We start from the raw sequence: 19,679 nt of genomic DNA on the forward strand, positions 1-19,679 counted from the left end.
TCTGGTGGCAAGAGCTGTGCGTCAGTGGAATGGGCTACCTCAGAAAATGGTAGATTCTTCTTCGAGGTTTTTAAACAGAGGCTGAATGACCACCTATCAGGGATTATTTAGTTGTGATTCCTGCATTTCGGGGTTTGGACTGGATGGCCCTTGGGGTCCCTTCCAACTTCGGATTTTTGGTAATTATCTACAATGTTGGCTGATATATAAGCCCTAAAATTGTTCCAGTGACTGCTCTATGTGGCTTACTCTGCACAGATTCGGCCAAAGAACAGCAGAGTTATATCAAAGGATGGCTATCTCAGGATGAACTCCTGTATGTGCCAGTAGGGCAAGGGCCTACGTGAGCCAAACAAATCTTCTCTTCAGGGTTGAAGAATGGCGCAGAAGTATATGAAATGAAATGAAAGCACCTAACCATTTTGTGCCCCACCAACGGGCCACAAGAGTTCAGCTAGAAATGATGGCTCTGAAATGACTTGTATCTTTGAAGTCAATGTTATCTGTGCAACATCAAAGGGTTTGGAATCTACCCCTTGAACAGTATTGATGAGCATAATATGGCTTGCTGTTTTCCACAAAGGGAAATAATCTTTTTGCTGTTGAAGGAGCAACTTCCCCACTGACCTGTGTGCATGACTCGGAGCACGGTGCTCAGCGAGGAACAGTGACAAATGAACACCTCCAGCTGAGGGCTATATAAAACCATTGCATTTCAATATGATGGAAGCATGATTCTGCCCCAGCCCTTTGGTGACCATGTGTTCTGCTTGTCCTGTGTTTTATTAATCTCTTTGCCAAAATTACAGTCTCCCCAGTTCCCAGGTGTGTTTGATATGCGTTCCCTATATCTGTCATCATCACACATTGGTCTCCGAGAATATTTCCAGACAACCAGGGGGGAAATAGCTTTTCTAAATAAAAAATGGTTTTTTCTAAGAAATAGCAGTATGCTTGAACTAGCCCAGATCTGGTGCTAGGGGCACAATATATCCTTATTTAAGTCCTGGGCCAGTCACCAACTCTCAGCTCAGTCAAAAGATCTGTCATATACCCCAGCCTGAGAAATGTTGTGGAAGCCTGGGATATAACGTGCTGAATAAATCGTGGATGGTTTTTTTTTTTTTATAAGCACAGCATATGGCTGGCATTCCACTCCTCTCCTGACTCTTGAAGTCTTCCTGCCTGTTTACTCCTTTGCTTGCTCTGCTTCTACAGTAAGACTTTTCAGACCGCGATGTCACACTGCTGCCCCCAGCTCCCATTGGTGTAGTTGCTCTGATGTCATAGGGGGCCAGTACTAGATTTACATATAAGCTAAACAAGCTATAGCTTAGGGCCCCACTCTCTTGTAGGCCCCCAAAAATTTTAAAGGAAAAAACCCGAATGTACATTTCCAAAATATTAGATAAAAACAAATAAAATAAAACCTACATGCAGCAACATTGTTTTGTACTGTGCAGGCTCCTATGATGTAAGTAATGCTAGCCTGCCAGCTTGCTCCCTAAAATATCACTGATTTGCTCATTTCTATATATAGGGTGCCAACATTCTGCATGGACTGGTTGCATGGTAAAGGTAAAGGGATCCCTGACCATTAGCTCCAGTCGTGACCGACTGTGGGGTAGCGGCGCTCATCTCGCGTTATTGGCCAAGGGAGCCGGTGTACAGCTTCCAGGTCATGTGGCCAGCATGACAAAGCCACTTCTGGCGAACCAGAGCAGTGCACGGAAACGCTGTTTACCTTCCCACAGTAGCGGTACCTATTTATCTACTTGCACTTTGATGTGCTTTCGAACTGCTAGGTTGGCAGGAGCTGGGACCGAGCAACGGGAGCTCACCCTGTCACAGGGATTTGAACTGCCAACCTTCTGATCGGCAAGCCCTAGGCTCTGTGGTTTAACCCACAGCGCCACCTGCACGCTGCATGGTAACATGTGCAAATGGCTTTAGATACCTATTAGGTCCATAAATTTCCATCTAGCATATATTCAACACAAAAACCAGCGACAATTTGTTGTTGACAAAGGACAGCTGGACATATAAAGGGCCCCATTACCTTCAGTAGCTGTGGGCCTCAACAAACCTAAATCCAGCCTTGTAGGGGGCCTAAGCGATAAATGGGGTTTTAACAAATGAATTCCAAACTCCATGGCTAACTCTTATGAATCTAAAACGCATAACCGTTTCCCAGGCAGCATGAATAACATTAACAGCAGTCAGTTCCCTTTAGACAACAATACGTAAGATCACGCTCGATGCTGTTTATGTGATACACAATATCATTATACCATCTCAGTTATGCATATACTACCTCAGCAGACCCACTATTAAATTCCTCTGGTGCCTAGACTTTGTTTACCTATGGAAATTGCCCAGGAAAAATGTTCCCACATAAATATTAATACCCATCTCTGTGACATTTCAAGTATTTTCCTCCTCTAACAGATCTTCATGATCATACAACAATGGCAATGCGAACAAATGATGAGAAAGATAATTTACTTTTTTTTTTAAAAAAAAAGTGTGTGTTGTGGGTGGTGGGGTGAGAAATCCAATTCAATTTTCATTAAAAATTTCCTTTAAAAGATTTCCATTTCCCATTTAATTCCTTGTTTGTCTATATAATTGAAGGCCTGTTTGCATAAGCAGAGGTCAAAAAAGATGGCTCGTTCCTAAAACATAGCCAGAGTCAAATGTATAATTTCAAGTCTGTCCAAACAAAATTGCAGTGGAGTTAAACGACTGAAAGCAACGAACTCCTGCCTTTGGAGCGTAATGAAATACTGGGGTAATTTGGGTTTAACGGCTGTCAAAAATATGGATGTTATTCATTATGTTCTCAAGGGAAATATGTCCTTGGGGAAATACAATGCAGTATAGTGGTTATAGCATTGCCTTCAACATGTTGAAATCTCCACTCAGCCACAAAGTCAACTAACTGTATGACCTTGGGCAACTCACTGTTGCCTCTCAGCCTAAAGAACCTTACAGGAATGTTGTGGATTTAAAAGGGGAGGGCATGTACACTACCCTGAGCTCCTTGGAAGAAGGCAAAATAATAATAATAATAATAATAATAATAATAATAATAATAATAATAATAATAAATCAGCTAGAATAAAAGGGATTCAGTCTTTTTGTCTTTTGTGGGTACAAGTATGTTCCCCCATAGATCTGGCCTGTAAGTAATTATACATTCATTGCACACTGTCATTCCATTGTAACAGACTATCTAGGGTTCGTAAAATACCCAGTTCACACCTTGACAAGACCACTCAAGGTGGCACAAGTCTATATCATCTGCAAGATGGGGATATAATAATACCAACCTACCTTACGGAGATGTTTTAAGGAATAATGAGATTGTATATGAAGTGTTAAGAATATCCCCAGACGCTATGTAAATAATTAAATCGCATTACTATAATTATATCTCAGTCAATGGTGACTGTTAGCATCTATCAAGTGAGCTTGGAATAGTCATGTTATAGAATCGTAAAATGGGAAGGGGCCTTGAAGGCCACTAGTACCACTTTTAAGATCTCCATTGAGCAGAGTGTTGGAAGTACAACAGCGGGGATAATTTGGTGTGCAACTTAAGGGGTTAATTCTGCTATTGGTCTCAATGATAAGAGACTCTGACTGAGCCTCATCAGTCAGAAGTTAGTCAGAAGAAGATGGGTAAGATTTGGCTATTGGAGGGAGATGGGAGGAAGAATAGTTCTGAAGGAGTTTCCACCCTGCAGAGGCCTAACTTAAGAAAGAGTTTATTTTCTCCATTTTCTCCATATATTATATGCCAGGGGTGGCCAACTTCCAAGAGACAGCGATCTACTCACAGAGTTAAAAACTGGAAGTGATCTGCCCTCCTTTTTGGGGTTCAGGTCAAAGTTGTTGAGCTTTTTTTTTTTTTAAGAAGGAAAGCCCTGTTTTGTTGTTGAGCTTCTTTAGGGAAGAAAGCGATGTTGAGCTTTTTTATTTGGAAGGAAAGCCCTGCTTTTTGTGGTTCAGGTCATTTTAGGGATTGAGCTTTTTTTAGGGCAGCCAAAGTTTTCTAGCTTCTTTGGGGGGGGAGCCACTGATCTACTGGTGATCTACCACAGACGTCCAGTGATCTACTGGTAGATCACGACCTACCTGTTGGACATGCCTGTCATATGCTGTTTTTCTTCAGTATACCGTACCTCAGTTAAATTATTATTTTCTCTGTGTTCCCCCTCACTCCTCTCTAGGATAGACACCCCCAGTTCCTCCAGCCATTCTTCATAGAACTTGCTTTTCATGCTCCTGGCTATGGTGTTTCTCTAAACTCTTTTCAAAGCTATGCTTCTTAAAGCACGGTGTTGCATTCTGGACACAACACTCCAAATGAAGCCAGATTAGTACAGAATAATGTGGAGTGATTACGGTACTTCTTGCAACTTGCCGTACCACCACTTCCTTATTGATGGCTGGGTGTCCCTTCCGTGAAAAAAGAGATGATGATACTTCCTCACTCGAAAATTGAGAAGCTTTATTTATTAATGCCTGCACATTGCTTCGAGACTCTGTGATGGATAGCACTGCTAAACGGGTGCCAGCCACTGCGTAATTAACTCTAAGGTGGAAACCATTAACCAAGCTGAGAATGGGAGTATCTTAAGCAGGCAGCTTGCCCTGCATGTCGGCCTTCCTGTGTTGTGCCTGATTTAGCATGCACGGGGCACAATTCACCCTCCGCTGGAAAGATGCTTGCTAGGAAGAACAATAGAAAGGTGGCTGGGACAGGACCTTGGACAGCAGGCAGCTATTGTTCAAGGCCTTTTCAATGTTGCTTGGTGAGAAGTTAAGGGCTGCGCTGGAAATTCTGGAATTGTCTTTGCTTCGATGACCATTCATTGGGCAATAAAACAAAACCCTCCTGAAATATTGTGGAGTGGAGGGGGATAAAGAAAGGTCTCTAACATTTTCTGCTGCTTACCTTCCTTAAAATTACAAGAAGGCCAATGGTTTTCTCAACTTTTTTAAAAAAGAGACAAGGAAGCAGCCTATATCACTCAGAGCAGGGCAAGAGACTCTCCTCGGTATCCTGCCAAGCACCTTTCCTAGAATGCCTTAGGAGCAACACTACGTTGTGGCACGTCCCCAAGGCGTTCCAGGAAGTGTGGCTTCTAGGAAGCAGCACAACACTCTCTCCATAGCTTCCTGTTGGCTGCACTTCCTGGCAGGGGTGGTAAACAACAACAATCTCCCAAAAATTTCTTCCCCCAAGAAAACAGCAGAAAACCACCCCCTTTTTTCAGGGAGAATATTTGGGGGGGAAACTTGAGAGGGGATATTGATCCAGTGTTACTAAGTTAGTAGCTTGAAACCAGTATGGCCAGTTGGTCACACTAGGCCAGGGGTCAGCAAACTTTTTCAGCAGGGGGCTGTGCCTAAGTAACGCTGTTAGAAAATACGAAAGGAACATATAATATATCATTGTGCATGCACATCCAAAGATCCTCTTGAGATCACAGCCAATGGGCTGCACTAACTTTCCAATGTAATTTCATTATTGTCAATCGGATAAATGCTCCAGATAAATTGGGTTTGTGGATTACTGTTGTCACATCTTCTTGAAGAACCCCTATTCATATGGTGCAAATATATCTTCAGAACATGTATCTTAGATATCTACACACATACACACAGTGTCACAGCTATTTAGTTCAAAAGTAGAAAATTCCAAAATGATGAGTGCTTGCTTGAGCGTACTCCCATACCTTCTTCAAATTCCAATTAAAAAGCTGTAATATTTACTGTATATAAATGCCCCCCATAAAAGCACAATAAATTAACAGATTGCTTTAAAGCAATTTTGCAGCAAGCATGTAATGTTGCTCTAAAATTCAATCCCCCCTTCCCTTTCATTGTTCAACTAATGGAACCCAATGCTTTGTTTTCTTAATGTGTATTTGTGGTCAGGGGTGGGGGAATCTGAAGATAAACAAATGTCATCTTCTTCTCAAACAGCTCACCCCCATGTGTGCAACCTCCCACTGAGCATACAGCAAAACCTAGTTCTGTTAACAATTGCTGCAGCTTGGCCAACCCAATAAAGGAAGCACATCCTGGGACCTCTACCCATTTGAATTCCCAGTGCTCAGCCTTCCTACTTCGGTATTCTGTGTGCTTTTGTGCATGCAAAACGAAGAAGCATTGTTGGCGTCTGCTTGCCTTCCCAGAAGTAACATTCGTTTTTCCCAAAAGCCAAGTTTACATATTGCATCTCTGCTGGCCTCTTGTACCTTGTATTGAAGTTCTATTATACATGGATTGCAAATGCTTTCTCACAGGCACACCACAGCATTACAAGATCATTTCTTTCTGTTCAAATAAGGGTTCTAATCCCTGCTCAGCTATGAAGATCAGCTGAGTGCCCCTGAGTCAGACACCATCTTTTAGCCTAAGCTACCTCATGGGGTTGCTGCAAGAATAAAAAGAGGATGGGGGGAAATTGAAACACCACCCTGAGGTCCTTTTTGGATGGGTGGGTGGGTAGGTAGGTAGATGATAGATAGATAGATAGATAGATAGATAGATAGATAGATAGATATAGATGATAGATTAGATAGATGATAGATGATAGATGATAGATAGATAGATAGATAGATAGATAGATAGATAGATAGATAGATAGATGATAGAGTGGTGCCTCGCTAGACGAATTTAATTCGTTCCATGGGTCTTTTCTTATAACGAAAAATTCGTCTAGCGAATCCCATAGGAATGCATTGGAATTTTTTTGAATTTTTTTTTGCATTCCTATGGGAAACCGCGATTCGCTAGACGGATTTTTCATAAAATGAATTCGTCTAGCGAGGCAACCTCCGCTAGAAAAAACCTTTCGTTAAGCGGAAATTTCGTTAAGCAGGGCATTCGTTAAGCGAGGCACCACTGTAGATAGATGATAGATAGATAGATAGATAGATAGATAGATAGATAGATAGATAGATGATAGATAGATGGATAGATAGAGATTAACATTGTATTTGAACTGTGAATTTGAAGTGGCTGAAATAATCGAACCAAACGTTTACTAGTTTCAATTTGTGAATAGAAATTATAAATTCCAGCAGGAAACACATTTTCATTTCAAAAGAGATGTAGATTTTCCAGTCCTGGTTATCACTGTTTTCTCTGGCTGTGTTTCTTCCTCCAATCAGGAATTACAAAGCGAATGTCTTAAAATATGTAGCCAATCAGATTAGGATATAACTGATGGCAAGTGAAGGTAACTGAGAATGAGGGCCATGTCTGAATAAGCAAACCTTTTCCATGGAGTACTGAAAAATGACAGAGAAGGGGAAGAATTTTTTTTGGCACCACTGATAGCATTCATGAAAGTTATGACAAGTGTTTCTTAGCTCTATTTGTATGCATTTCATCTGCTATAGCTTTCACTGAACATTTCACGTATTTATGTAACTTGTTGGGGAAAACAGTCTTGGGGAAAACAGAAAGGGAGAGAATGTATATGGGGAGTTAAGTTCCCTCAACAGCAGAGGTGCTGAGTGCTATAAAACAAGGAACAGAATCATTTTTAAAATGTTGTAAGTTTCCAAAAGTCTACAGGGAGGCTCAGCCCATCAGATAAGTAACATGCCATTGCTTATATGCCTAAGAAATGTCCCACTGAGCAAATGCGCAGAAAAACAAATGTACGGCGCAGTAAAACTCTGATATCATGGCATGCAGACACAGCCTGAATTTAAATTTTGCACACCATTATGTAGTCTACTCACATTAACTTTCAATTGCAGGAAGCACAGGAAAAGGCCTTATACCCAAACGCTGACCCATCCAGCAAAATAGTCTCAGGAATGGGGAACCTGCGACTCTTCAGATCTTATTGGACTACAACTCACACCCTGCCTGACATGGCTGGGGCTGAGTGGAGTTCAAAACAAGTATCCAGTGAGCCACGTGTTCCCCACCTGTGGTCTGTACTACCTGGCAGGGATCCAGACAGGGGTCTGTTCCAGCCCTCCATGGAGATGCCAAGGATTGAGCTTGTGGCCACCAGAGCCCAAAGCACAGGCTCCGCTGCTGAGCTACAGCCTTCCCTCAATGTTTTCTAGGAACTGGAGGAAGATGCAGGGCCGTGAAACCCCATTAGTACTCACAATGAGCAGCACTGTTTTAATTTTGATCTTCCCATGCTGTGCATTATTTGGACACTCGGGTTAGCTCCGTCCCAATTAAACATGCCGCGCCTTCAAGGCACTGAGTGAGAAATAGGCTGGAAACCCCCCCCCCCAAAGTCCCTCAAAGGCCATTTTGCAGGCTACGGCTATTCTGCAGGGGCCCATCCTGCCGAACTGCCTTCACCGAGCAGCAGGAAATGCAGTTGCTGAGGCCAGCAGAAATGCGCTTTAAGCTACACAAACACAGGAGCTCACTAGCACCATCCCTCACAGCACGGACGCTCCTCAGTAAATTGCAGAGGCAAAATGTGCTTGCTGGCAAAAAACCGCAGCTGAGTTTGAAGGGCAGGGTCTTATATCAATGGACCTCTCTCTCTCTCTCTCTCTCTCACACACACACACACACACACACGCCTCTCCCTGTGGAATGAATAAACATACTGCAAATGGCTTAGAACACAAACAAGAATCCCTGAGAAGGTAAGGTAGCCAGCAACTGCTTATGCAGTTCTGATATTTGTCAGAAGAAAACACTTGTTTTATGTTCAGTTGCAAGACCTCCCCGCAATGTGTTTTTTTTAAAAAAAGGCATTCAGCTGGTGGATTATGACAAGGGTTCGGCAAATCCATCAATTCCCGTTTCTCATTTTTTCTCATGTTAAATTTATTTCTCCACATTTCCACATCCATTTGCGATTGCCTTTTTTTAAAAGATCCTCATGAAAATTCATCAACGCGTTAGCACAAATTTAGTGTGAGTCTCTCCTAATATACTCCCCAACAGAATCAATTTTTGCAAGCAAATGCCCTAATATAATGCATTTTTGCATGTTATTTCCACTAAATATATGCAGCTGTATGCACGCTTTACCCCAGTATATGCATTTTCACACACATTACTTGGTCTGAGAATTGAATTGCAAACTTTGTGGAGAAGTGCAAATTCTGAAGGATGACTGCATTTCGGCAATGTTGGGTTTAAACGGGAAGCTTAAGGAAGACTTGCAAACTCACAATATGAGACCACCTGTCAATCATGTGATGTCATATTTGGCCTGCAAGGCCATTCCCGATTACGTATCTGGCCCCCAGGACCATAAAGGTTCCCTACCTCTGACATACTGGCTCAGGAAGCAATTATAATGTGAACCATCCCTAGAGAGAGGTAGAAAAAAATTCTGTCTATCTACTTTGCCCCAATAAACCTCCACCATCCACCTGCTTTAGTAAACTTTTTATAAAGTAAAGAGCCCAAGATATATCGGGCTCCAAGGCATGCCATGCTTAGACTGCACTTGGAACCTTTGGAGTGGAAATTTTGACTGCCACTGAGTTAGTCTGCCTAATAAATTATCCAAGGATGAAAATGAAGGTTAGATGAAAGAGCTTCAGTTTCTTCACGAGATGGATCTTTGTACATATAACTGAAGCTCAAAATAATATATTCATGGGAAAGCATTGCTGTGTGCCATCTGAATTGCTGTGTTGCAGCATCTGAATTATGGAAGATTTATTCATTCATTTTATTTTACTTTACTAAATTTATATACCACCCTTCCCCTCCCGCAGAAGTCCGGGGCAGAAAACGATACATGGTGAAGGAGGGATTTGAACTCAGAATTTCCCAGTCAATTGCTTGACTTACTACACATTCTTGGCTCTAAACTCAGCAGCGGGCTTTCAACATGGGGCATGTGGAAAGCGGAGAAACTGTCATAGGCAGCACAAAACACCCAGTTCACAAAACAGGCAAAACTGTCACCACCCAAAAACAAATGAAAAATCAGAAAGCTTTAAAAATAAATAAATAGGAGGAACAGGGGGTTGTGACTGAAATCCAGGGCATCCAGAAATTCTGGAATAGCTCAGTTGATAAAGCATGAGACTCTTAACCTCGGGGTCATGGGTTTGAGCCCCATGCTGGGCAAAATATTCCTGACTTGCAGGACATTGGAACAGATGACCTTCTTGGTCCCTTCCAAGTCTGCAATTCTATGCTGGGTTCCCCAATGTTAACACATTACCCTGGGAAATACCACTATTAAAGATGCTTGTTCGTCACCTTACCTGTCAAACAATGGCTTTTCTCCGCAATCAAAAGCATCCTGTAATTCTTTGACGAGGTTAGCCTGGCCAGGCAGTCGGAAAAGCCCCTCTTCCTTCAGCCCCCGCAGCCGGATAAAATCCACACACTGTTCCACCAACATGGGCGCCAGGTGATTTCCATATCTTTTCTCGTAACGGACGGTGTCTTCTAGCTTCTGCCCAAAAATTCCTGTGAACGACAACGATAGGAGCTATAGGGGTATTCAAGGAAAGAGACCGCCCAGTAAAAAACATTCAGACATTTGTGATGGTTCTTGTAGACCGAGAACAGATTCTTCCTCTCTTACATTTTGGCTATGTGGTTGTTTAAGTAACAGGAGAGTGAGCAGCTAACATTTACAGAACCACCTTGTGCATTAAGATCATAGGCACTGAGTCAAAAACCTGATTGAGCATTCAGATCTCCCCCATTTTCTGTGGATGACACCTCTGGACTTGCCTCTTAGCATTCTATCATGGGATTTCTATGCAGTAGTTTGTCCTCCAAGGAATGTAATTGCATCATTGGGCATAACGAATCAATCAGTATTTCCATCTCCAATACGACATAGGACAGCAACCGTTTCTCAGCCCCAAAGATGGAATTGCAAGGGCAGAGTTGAATTCTCTTGAGTTTTTATTTTGGCATTGAGACTTAATTAGAACTTGTTGTTTGTGGGGGGAGGGGCATTTCCCCCATGGGGTTTTCCAAACATTTTAGGGTGCAGTTCCCCCCCTCCCTTCAGGGGTTTGCAGTCCATGAACAAGCCCTAAAGAATTTTGCTTGAGCAAAATTTTCAAGAGTAGTCCTTGAACAATTAAAACTAAAACATAAGTGTTTCTCAGTCTTGGCAAAAAAGGAAACTGAAAATGCATGAGCAGTTTTGTCCCTTTCCTAGAGCATCCCCAACCAATTTCACCTTTGCAAATACTGAGCTTCTAGGAAGTTTCTTTTTGCCTAGAGGATCTGAAACACGAGAACATGGCATGTGCCACAGCCAAGGCCTGATCACCTACCACAAACTCAACTCGCATTCATTTGTGCTCATTTTTTTTATTTGCTAATTCCTTAGGGAAGGATGCCCTCCTCTCCCTCCAGTGTATTTATATTAGCAACCGATTTTGTATTGCATTGTAGCTACTTTTTCTTCCTTTTATCTCTTTGGCAAAGGCTCAAGGACAAATCAGCGCTTGTTTCGAAAGGCACACCTGCTTCATTATTTACCCTCTTTCTTCTAATCTTAGTCACTATGACAACATAAGTCAAGAGGACCTATTCACACAGAACAACGTCCCACAGTTAAATGCAGTACCGCACGGTCATTCTCTGCTGTGACCTCCTCAGGACACCATTCCATCCAGGAACACAAAGAGTGTGTAGTTCCTTGTCATTCAGAACCATTGTTTTCACATATGTTCTGTTCGTATTTGCAGTGAAAGATTAAGAGAGCCTAATGGCAAAAGCTGCTCTACAGACTGCTTCAAAAGGTGATGGGTTCTCCTTTGCTGGAGATGTTTCTGCAGAGATTTGACTGGATATATTCTCAGGGATGATGCAATGGCAAGGTTGCTACATTGACCTGCAAGGTCCCTTCCACTTCTGTGGGTCTATGAGACGTAGTGTTCTCCTTGTTGCATTTCAAGCTGCTGTTGAATTCATTGAAAACACAAGCAAGCAACATAAGGGGAAGAACTGTAGCTCAGTGGCAGAACAGCAACTTTGGATGCAGAAAGTCTCAGGTTCCATCCCTGGCATTCCCAGCCTTGGCCTTTAAATAAGAGCAGATCACAACGGGAGTATCTAACTATTGTGGGTTTCTGGACCATGGCCTTTTACTTAAATGAATTTGTTCGTTTAATTTAGTTTCAGCCCTCCTTTCTGTTGGAAAGGCAACTCCTGATGCAATAGCTCACAAAGAAAATCTTTTGCAATCAGCACGAGACAAGATCCTTGCAAGATTTAGCTGTCTAAAATGAGCCTATGTATGATAAATCCCTTCAAATAACCTAACCTTGCCAACAGGAGGGGGGGGAATGGTTCCTGAATACGTATTTTGGAATGATCAAAGACAGATTCCTTCCTGAAATCCAAATGCTTCATAAAACAAGGAGTTTTTAAGTATGCCAATTTTCTGTTTGTGTTTAAGAAATTGCCAGGTGAACGGTGAAATTATCCTGCAGAAATTGAGTACTTTATTTTCTGGCAATTCTATCCCTTTAAATCTATCAACAAGAACTAAGGTCACTTAGAAGATCAAAGTGGTAGAGCCACATGGTTAACAAAGGAAACACTGAACAGTTATTTATTAACTGGATCATTTCCCACCATAGAGGTTATACAAATACATCCAAGGTGGGTTTTTGGGGTTCTTTTTTGTACATCTGTATTTCTACTGAAGTTCAAATCTAATCCTGATTGAGCTATCAGCAAAGCTTATGAGAAATTATATACATTCAACCCTTCTGTCTGGCTAAAGATTTGCACCAGCTGTAATTAAATTTTCATTTGTAATCCACAGGAGAAATTGCTAAAGAATTTATTTCATTGGGTAATACCAGCCAATTATTTTAAAAGCTATGGGGTTATAAGGAGGAAAGCAAATCCTACCAGCCAACAATTTCTGTGCATTCAAGGCACATGTTCATGATCAAAACGTGGAATCATTATTTCCCTACTTTCAGGGCCAGCCCAAGACATTTTGCAGCCTGAGGCAAAGGACAAGATAATGCCCCATGCTGTTCCACATGCAAAAGCCAGCCAGACTAAGGGCACCAGGACAGGCAGGCAGTGGCACACAGAGCTAAGTCCTTCAACACCTCACTGCAACTTCCTCCCCCAAACATTAGTTACCTGAGGCAGCCCCCTCACTCAGCTCAACGGTAGGGCGGGCCCACCTGGAATCCAAGGGGCTAATAATGTGTAGTAAAATAGTGAATTCTTAAAAAGGTAAAGGTAAAGGACCCCTGACAGTTAAGTCCAGTCACGAACGACTCTGGGGTTGTAGTGCTCAACTCGCTTTACTGGCCAAGAGAGCCGGCGTTTGTCCACACAGTTTTTCCAGGTCATGTGGCCAGCATGACTAAGCCGGTTCTGATGAAACCAGAGCAGTGCACAAAAATGCCATTCATCTACTTGCACTTTGACGTGCTTTCGAACTGCTAGGTTGGCAGGAGCTGGGACTGAGCAACGAGAGCCACCCCATCGCGGGGATTCAAACTGCTGACCTTCTGATCGGCAAGCCCTAGGCTCAGTGGTTTAGACCACAGCGCCACCCGCGTCCCTTTTAGTGAACTCTTACCAATCTTTAAATGTATGCTTACTATGAATAGAGTAAAGAAATCTATCCTGTGCTAGCTGTTATTCCCAAATTATTAACCTAGTACATTTTTTAAAAAAACTATGCCTTGGGGGACCTCCCCCTCACCCTCCACATTTAATCCTCATAACAACCCTGTGAGGTAGGGTAGGCTGAGAGGCAGTGAAACTCGCCCAGGGTGAGCTTCATGGCCAAGTGGGATCTGACCCTAATTCTCCCAGATCCAAGACCAGCACACCAAGAAGAAGAAGAAGAAGAAGAAGAGTTTGGATTTGATATCCCGCTTTATCACTACCCGAAGGAGTCTCAAAGCGGCTAACAATCTCCTTTCCCCTCCTCCCCCACAACAGACACCCTGTGAGGTGGGTGGGGCTGAGAGACTTCAGAGAAGTGTGACTAGCCCAAGGTCACCCAGCAGCTGCATGTGGGGGAGCGGAGACGCGAACCCAGTTCCCCAGATTACGAGTCTGCCGCTCTTAACCACTACACCACACTGGCTCACTACTTGGAATCCATTCATCCCAAGAGAAGGGAGGTCCCAGGACTTGGAAACCATCATGGTTCTGGTAGAGTCCAGTGAACTTTCACTAGCCCTTGAATACCCAGATTCCCTCCCCCCACCCTATAAACTGCAGCACATCTGCAGGAACAGTAGCCTTGAACATGATTGGAAGTGTGAATTGGCTCAGTGTGAATCTGTGGAAGGAGAGGCAAGAACTTAATGCTCTTATGCCATGACATGTCCTTCCCCGTGTGCAATTCAGTTCAAGGGCACAAAGGAGGTATGCGGCTTGTCATAGACAAGCCTTATCTGATGGTGCGGAACTCTCAGTCCCCTTTGACGCCTTGTTGCTCCTCTGCTCCATCGCAGTGAATGATGTGATCTTGTTAAAATGGCCTGCCTCTCTTTCACAAAGTAACTCGGAGCATTCTTTCTACAAACCAGGGAGCACACTTGTTACCGCCCTCTAGATGGGTACCCGAACAACACCCAAGGTGTGCCCACCCAATTGCTGACCCATCGGGGGGGGGCATGTATTTTGTTTGCAATTATGTGATGCAGTTTTGTGTTGTTGTTTTTCTACTATAAACCGCCCTGTGATCCACAGATGAAGGGTAGTATATAAATTAAACAAACAGTGACCATCAACTTGGCACATAGCTGCCAAGTCTCCCGTTTTCCCCGGGAAATCCCCGTTTTTCCAGCTGTTCCTAGCTGGAAAAAATGGAATTTTTTTTGTTTTTTCCCAGTTTATTCTGGCGCGGTGGCCATTTTGGAACTGGGCGGAGCATGCTCAGAAGTGACTTCTGATGCTGCTCTGCCCAGTTCCAAAATGGCTGCAGTGTGACTTCTGGCGCGGCAACCATTTTGGAACTGGGCAAAGCAGCATCAAAAGTCACTTCTGAGCATGCTCCGCCCAGTTCCAAAATGGCGGCAGCGCTACTTCCGGCCCGGTCCCTTATTTCTCTGACAACAACTTGGCAGGTATGACTTGGCATCATGGCCAGCTGGGTGCTTGAAATCTCTTGTTTTTGCAGTTACTGGCATGCTCCCCCCACCAGAAAAACCCATTAGGGGCCCTCATGAGCTGCTGTTCTGCCACATATGGGGTGAAGTCAGGTGGGTGAATCTCATGTGGCACAAACTGACCTAATGAAAACCAAAATGCCTTTACAAAAATAGGGTTGTGATGTATGTGTTGTGGTGTGTGTGTGTGCGGGGGTGTTTTTTTGGGGGGGGGGCAGGGTAGGCTGCATGCCTGAGTTCCTTCTAATTCCTGGCTCCAACAAGGATCTGATTCTTGGAATAGCCAGAAAAGTTTCTTGGTGATGGTAGGAATCATTAAAGTAACAAAGGAGTGGCTCTGTGACAGAAAGCGTCCTCAATTGTCTGGTAGTTAGAAAGTCCAAAGGCAGAGCTGGGGAATGTGAGCAAGAAGCAGGCTGGGATGCTGAGAGACAGAGCCACGCCTGATTTCTCATTGAATCCAATGTTGTGGCTATGGGAGAGGCAAGACCTTCTTGGGGTGTTCATGCTGTGAGCTCCTCCGTCGCAGGCTCAGGTTGTATATATGTGCAAATAAACCAGATATACTAAAGACACAAGGGTCTCTGCTGCCCCTCATTCCGAGGAAACCAAACCCTGGGTAAGCTCCTGGAACTCTGGGAACCTTGCATCGCTCGGAGATTGGGGTGGTGTGTAACAGTATTTATAATTTGTCGTGATAAATCCCAGGCTTAGTTTCTGCTTCCACCGCTGGCAATAAATCCCAGGTGTACATTCTGATGTGCATCATCTCTCCCTTTGCCACATTGTGTATGGCGGCCATTTGATAATCACAGTGCAGTGCGGAAAACTATGGAATTAGCACTGGTTGCCAATGTGATGGGGACGCATTCCCTTTTGCCCGCTGCGAACACATCTGTGCCCTTTTGAGCACAGCCTCCCAAGATGGCTAAAAAGCGCTTTATATCATCTAATATGAAGCGGATTGTGGTTGGGCTGATAGGAAATTTAATATAGGGTTTGGGGCTGCAGCCTAGGCCACAGGTCATGCTGAGTAATAGGGGTGCGGTCATGCAAATCCTGGGTCCATCATTTGTGGAGGGGCCTCCCTTTTAAGCTGCTCCCCTCCATTTTAAAATTCACTTTTGCCTTGGCGTTTGAATCCCCTCCCACCCGCCGCTTTCTTTTGCAGGTTAGCCTGACATTGCTATGCCTTTGGGGCCGCCTGTATTCAGGGGCCAGTAGGAATTTTTCCAATTGGCTGATTGGCTTTGCCTCTTGGTTTTCGCCTACTGCTTAGCAAACTGTCACAACTTGTTAGGTTGGCGGTTAGGCTTTTGGTTGGTTAATTGGTTGGAAGAGGGGTGTGGCATTCAGATGCCTACCCCCCCCACCTTTTGCTCCACATAGAAGTATTCCGTTAAAGGAATCTCGGGGCTTACGCTCTTGTCCTTACACTCCCGCCATTGTCGGGGATGGAGGGCCCAATTATAAGAGTATGAGCCTTGGGGAACATTCTTGGAAAAAGAGAGGAGAGAATGCCCGGCCTCAGCTACCTCTTCTCCCAGGGATGTTCACTTGACTTCCCTTCAGGAAGTCGGAGCTGGTACTGTCCAAGCGGACAGTGGTGAGTCCTGTCCCATGGGGACAGCTGAAGTGAGTCCTGCCCCAAGTGGGCAGATGTTGTGAGTCCTGTCCAAAGGGGACAGATGAATTGAGTCCTGTCCTAAGTGGACAGATGATGATAGTCCTTCTTAGGGAAGGACGAGTGGTTAACCAAAAGCCTAAGCCAACACTCGGATTAAAATTGTGTAATTAAATAAAGTTGTGGCCTAAATTAATTGCCAAAAACCAAACCATAATTCTCGTGTCAGTTGTGAGTTATTTTAAGGTAATTTCTGGTAAGCCTCGACACACAAAGAGTGCAACTCAGCTTCCAGAAGAGTGGTTGGCATAGGGTTAAGACAAACAGAGTGGGGGACCTCCAGATTCCCAGACTATCCCTCTTGGTCTTAAAATGTCTTCGGTTGCATCCTGCTCACAACTTCCTCCTCACACTTTTCTTTTCAACCTCAAGATGAGAGGTCACCTTGGATCTGTCCTCTGAGAACAAAGGAGCTAGCATGGCTGCCTTTGTCTTCTCTAGACTACTTAGTTAGGTTAGAACTGGAAGCCCTTTCTACCCAAGTTATGTCCTTTCTATAACAAACTACTTATTCTACAAGTATCTCTGTGTACCATTACAACAGGTAAAGTCTATTGTCTAGTCAAATTCACAGGCCGTATGCTTACTAAAAAAGCTCAAATAGGTAACTGAGCTCTATTTCAATAAAGACAAGTTGCTTTTCTGAGATGGGGGGGGGGCAAGCATGTTAATGCAATACACTCGCCCCTCCCCTCACTTTGGCTTAGCTCTACAAAATTCTGTGATGTTGCAAGGGGAAATACAATTCCTTGTCACTAAGACAGCTGCAAACTCAGGAGATTGGATCCTTTGCTTACATAAGCAAGATGAAAGATTGTGGGTTATAAAGCAAAGAATTCCCCCTCCCACCGCCCAATAACAGACTGCCACAATGATGATTTCAAATGACTCTCATCACTAAGGACGAGCACAAAATTCATCCATTGCAAAGGATGAATGGGTTCCTGCATAGCTCAGTTCGGCTTCCCGCAGAATGAAATTTCTAAATCTGCCATGCTGTGCAACTTCATATGCCCTGTGTACAGGAGAGAGGAAGCAGCCATGGGGGAATTTCCTGCTGAAAATGCATGCAATGGAATGCACTCAAACAGCACACTGGATTCATGCAACAATCCTCTAGATGGGAGCTGCTTCTTAACAAAAGTGAGAGAGCAAGTGTGGTGCAGTTGTCCTTTTCTTTCTTGGGGGGGGGACTCAAGGATATGCAGTACCGGCACCCCCCTTCCCCCCTAAAAGAAAACCACTGGTTAAAAGTGTGGCACTTACTGTAACAACTTGATGGCGAGTGCCGGCACCATTTTTTCTAGAAGAAAAGCTCTGGTTACAACACTGAGTCCAAGTGAAGCTCGGCCACAAAGCACACTGGTTCATAGAATCGTAGAGTTGGAAGGGAACCACGAGGGTCATCTAGTCCAACCCCCTGCATTGCAGGAATCTTTTGTCCATCGTGGGGTTTGAACCCACAACCCTGAGATTAAGAGTCTCATTCGTACAAGATCAGTCTCAAACTCTCAGGCTGCTTTATCCCATGCAGTTGCCATGGAGAAATAATGGGATAGCTGCTATATAAAGTCCCAGTCGTGGCTGGTGTGGTGGGCCGTAACTGTGGAGCGGCCCTCTCACCATACCTGGATGGGGGCTGCAGGGTGGCAGCGAGATCAAAGTGGCAAGGATGTACCAGCAGAAATACCAGAAGGGCTCTGTTGGTACATGACCTCACCTTCACCCTACTTCAGGCAGATAAACTGGAGAGAAACCATTGTTGGGACAGCAGCTCCACACCAGCTGTTCGTGGTTGGTAAATACCCTGTTAGAACTTGGGGACTAGAACTTGGGGACCTCCAATGAAGTTGAATGTTGGAAGATTCAGGACAGATAAAACAAAGTGCTTCTCCATGCAGCACATAGCTGCCAAGTTTTCCCTTTTCTCGCGAGGAAGCCTATTCAGCATAAGGGAAAATCCCTTAAAATAAGGGATAACTTGGCAGCTATGATGCAGCAAACAGTTGAACTATGGAACTCACTCTCTCAGGAGGCAGTAATGGCCAACAACTTAAAGGTAAAGGTCCAGTCTGGGGTTGCGGCACTCATCTCGCTTTACTGGCCGAGGGAGCCAACGTACAGCTTCCGGTTCATGTGGCCAGCATGACTAAGCCGCTTCTGGTGAACCAGAGCAGCGCACGGAAACGCTGTTTACCTTCCCGCCGGAGTGGTACCTATTTATCTACTTGCACTTTGACGTGCTTTCCAACTGCTAGGTTGGCAGGAGCTGGGACCAAACAACAGGAGCTCACCCCGTCATGGGGATTCGAACCGCCGACCTTCTGATCGGCAAGCCCTAGGCTCTGTGGTTTAACTCACAGCGCCACCCGCGTCCCTTCTGGGGACCTTCTTCATGCAGCAAACAGTTGAACTATGGAACTCACTCTCTCGGGAGGCAACAATGGCCAACAACTTACATGGCTTTAAAAGAAGATTAGACAAATTCATGGAGCAGAGGGCTGCCAATGGCTACTGGCCAAGATGGCTATGCTCTCCTTCCATGGTTGGAGGCAGTAATACTTCTGGACACCACAGGGGGGAAGAGGGATTTTGTGCTCAGGTCCCACGTGTTCCCTGCAGAGATCTGGCTGGACACCGTGAAACAGACTGCCAGACTGGACAGAACATTGGCCTTCTTATGTTCTCATAATAAAGTATTATAACATAGGTTGAATGGATAGCTCAGTTGGTGCTGATAACGCCAGGGTTGCAGGGTCAATCCCTGTATCTGACAGCTGCATATTCCTGCATTGCAGGGGGTTCGACTAGATGATCCTCTACAATTGTATGGTTCTATGACTATCTGCTTATGAAAGGGTTTTGGAATTGTTCAGGTAAGAAGGCTGCAGGAG

The 19,679-nt window shown here is 44.2% G+C and overlaps 1 protein-coding gene across 6 annotated transcripts in view; it reads right to left on the reverse strand.

The window, feature by feature from the left end:
- ARHGAP24 (Rho GTPase activating protein 24) overlaps nt 1-19,679 on the reverse strand; it is a 348,183-nt gene that overhangs the window by 21,135 nt on the left and 307,369 nt on the right. For all 6 annotated transcript variants that reach the window (XM_035112152.3, XM_035112151.3, XM_060278415.2 and 3 more), the window contains one exon: nt 10,239-10,446. In XM_035112152.3, the coding sequence (XP_034968043.1) occupies nt 10,239-10,446 (208 nt within the window). The remainder of the gene's footprint in view (nt 1-10,238; nt 10,447-19,679) is intronic.

The sequence above is a fragment of the Zootoca vivipara genome, chromosome Z1 (assembly GCF_965207765.1).
Source record: "Zootoca vivipara chromosome Z1, rZooViv2.hap1.1, whole genome shotgun sequence".
NCBI classification, from domain to species: Eukaryota; Metazoa; Chordata; class Lepidosauria; order Squamata; family Lacertidae; genus Zootoca; species Zootoca vivipara.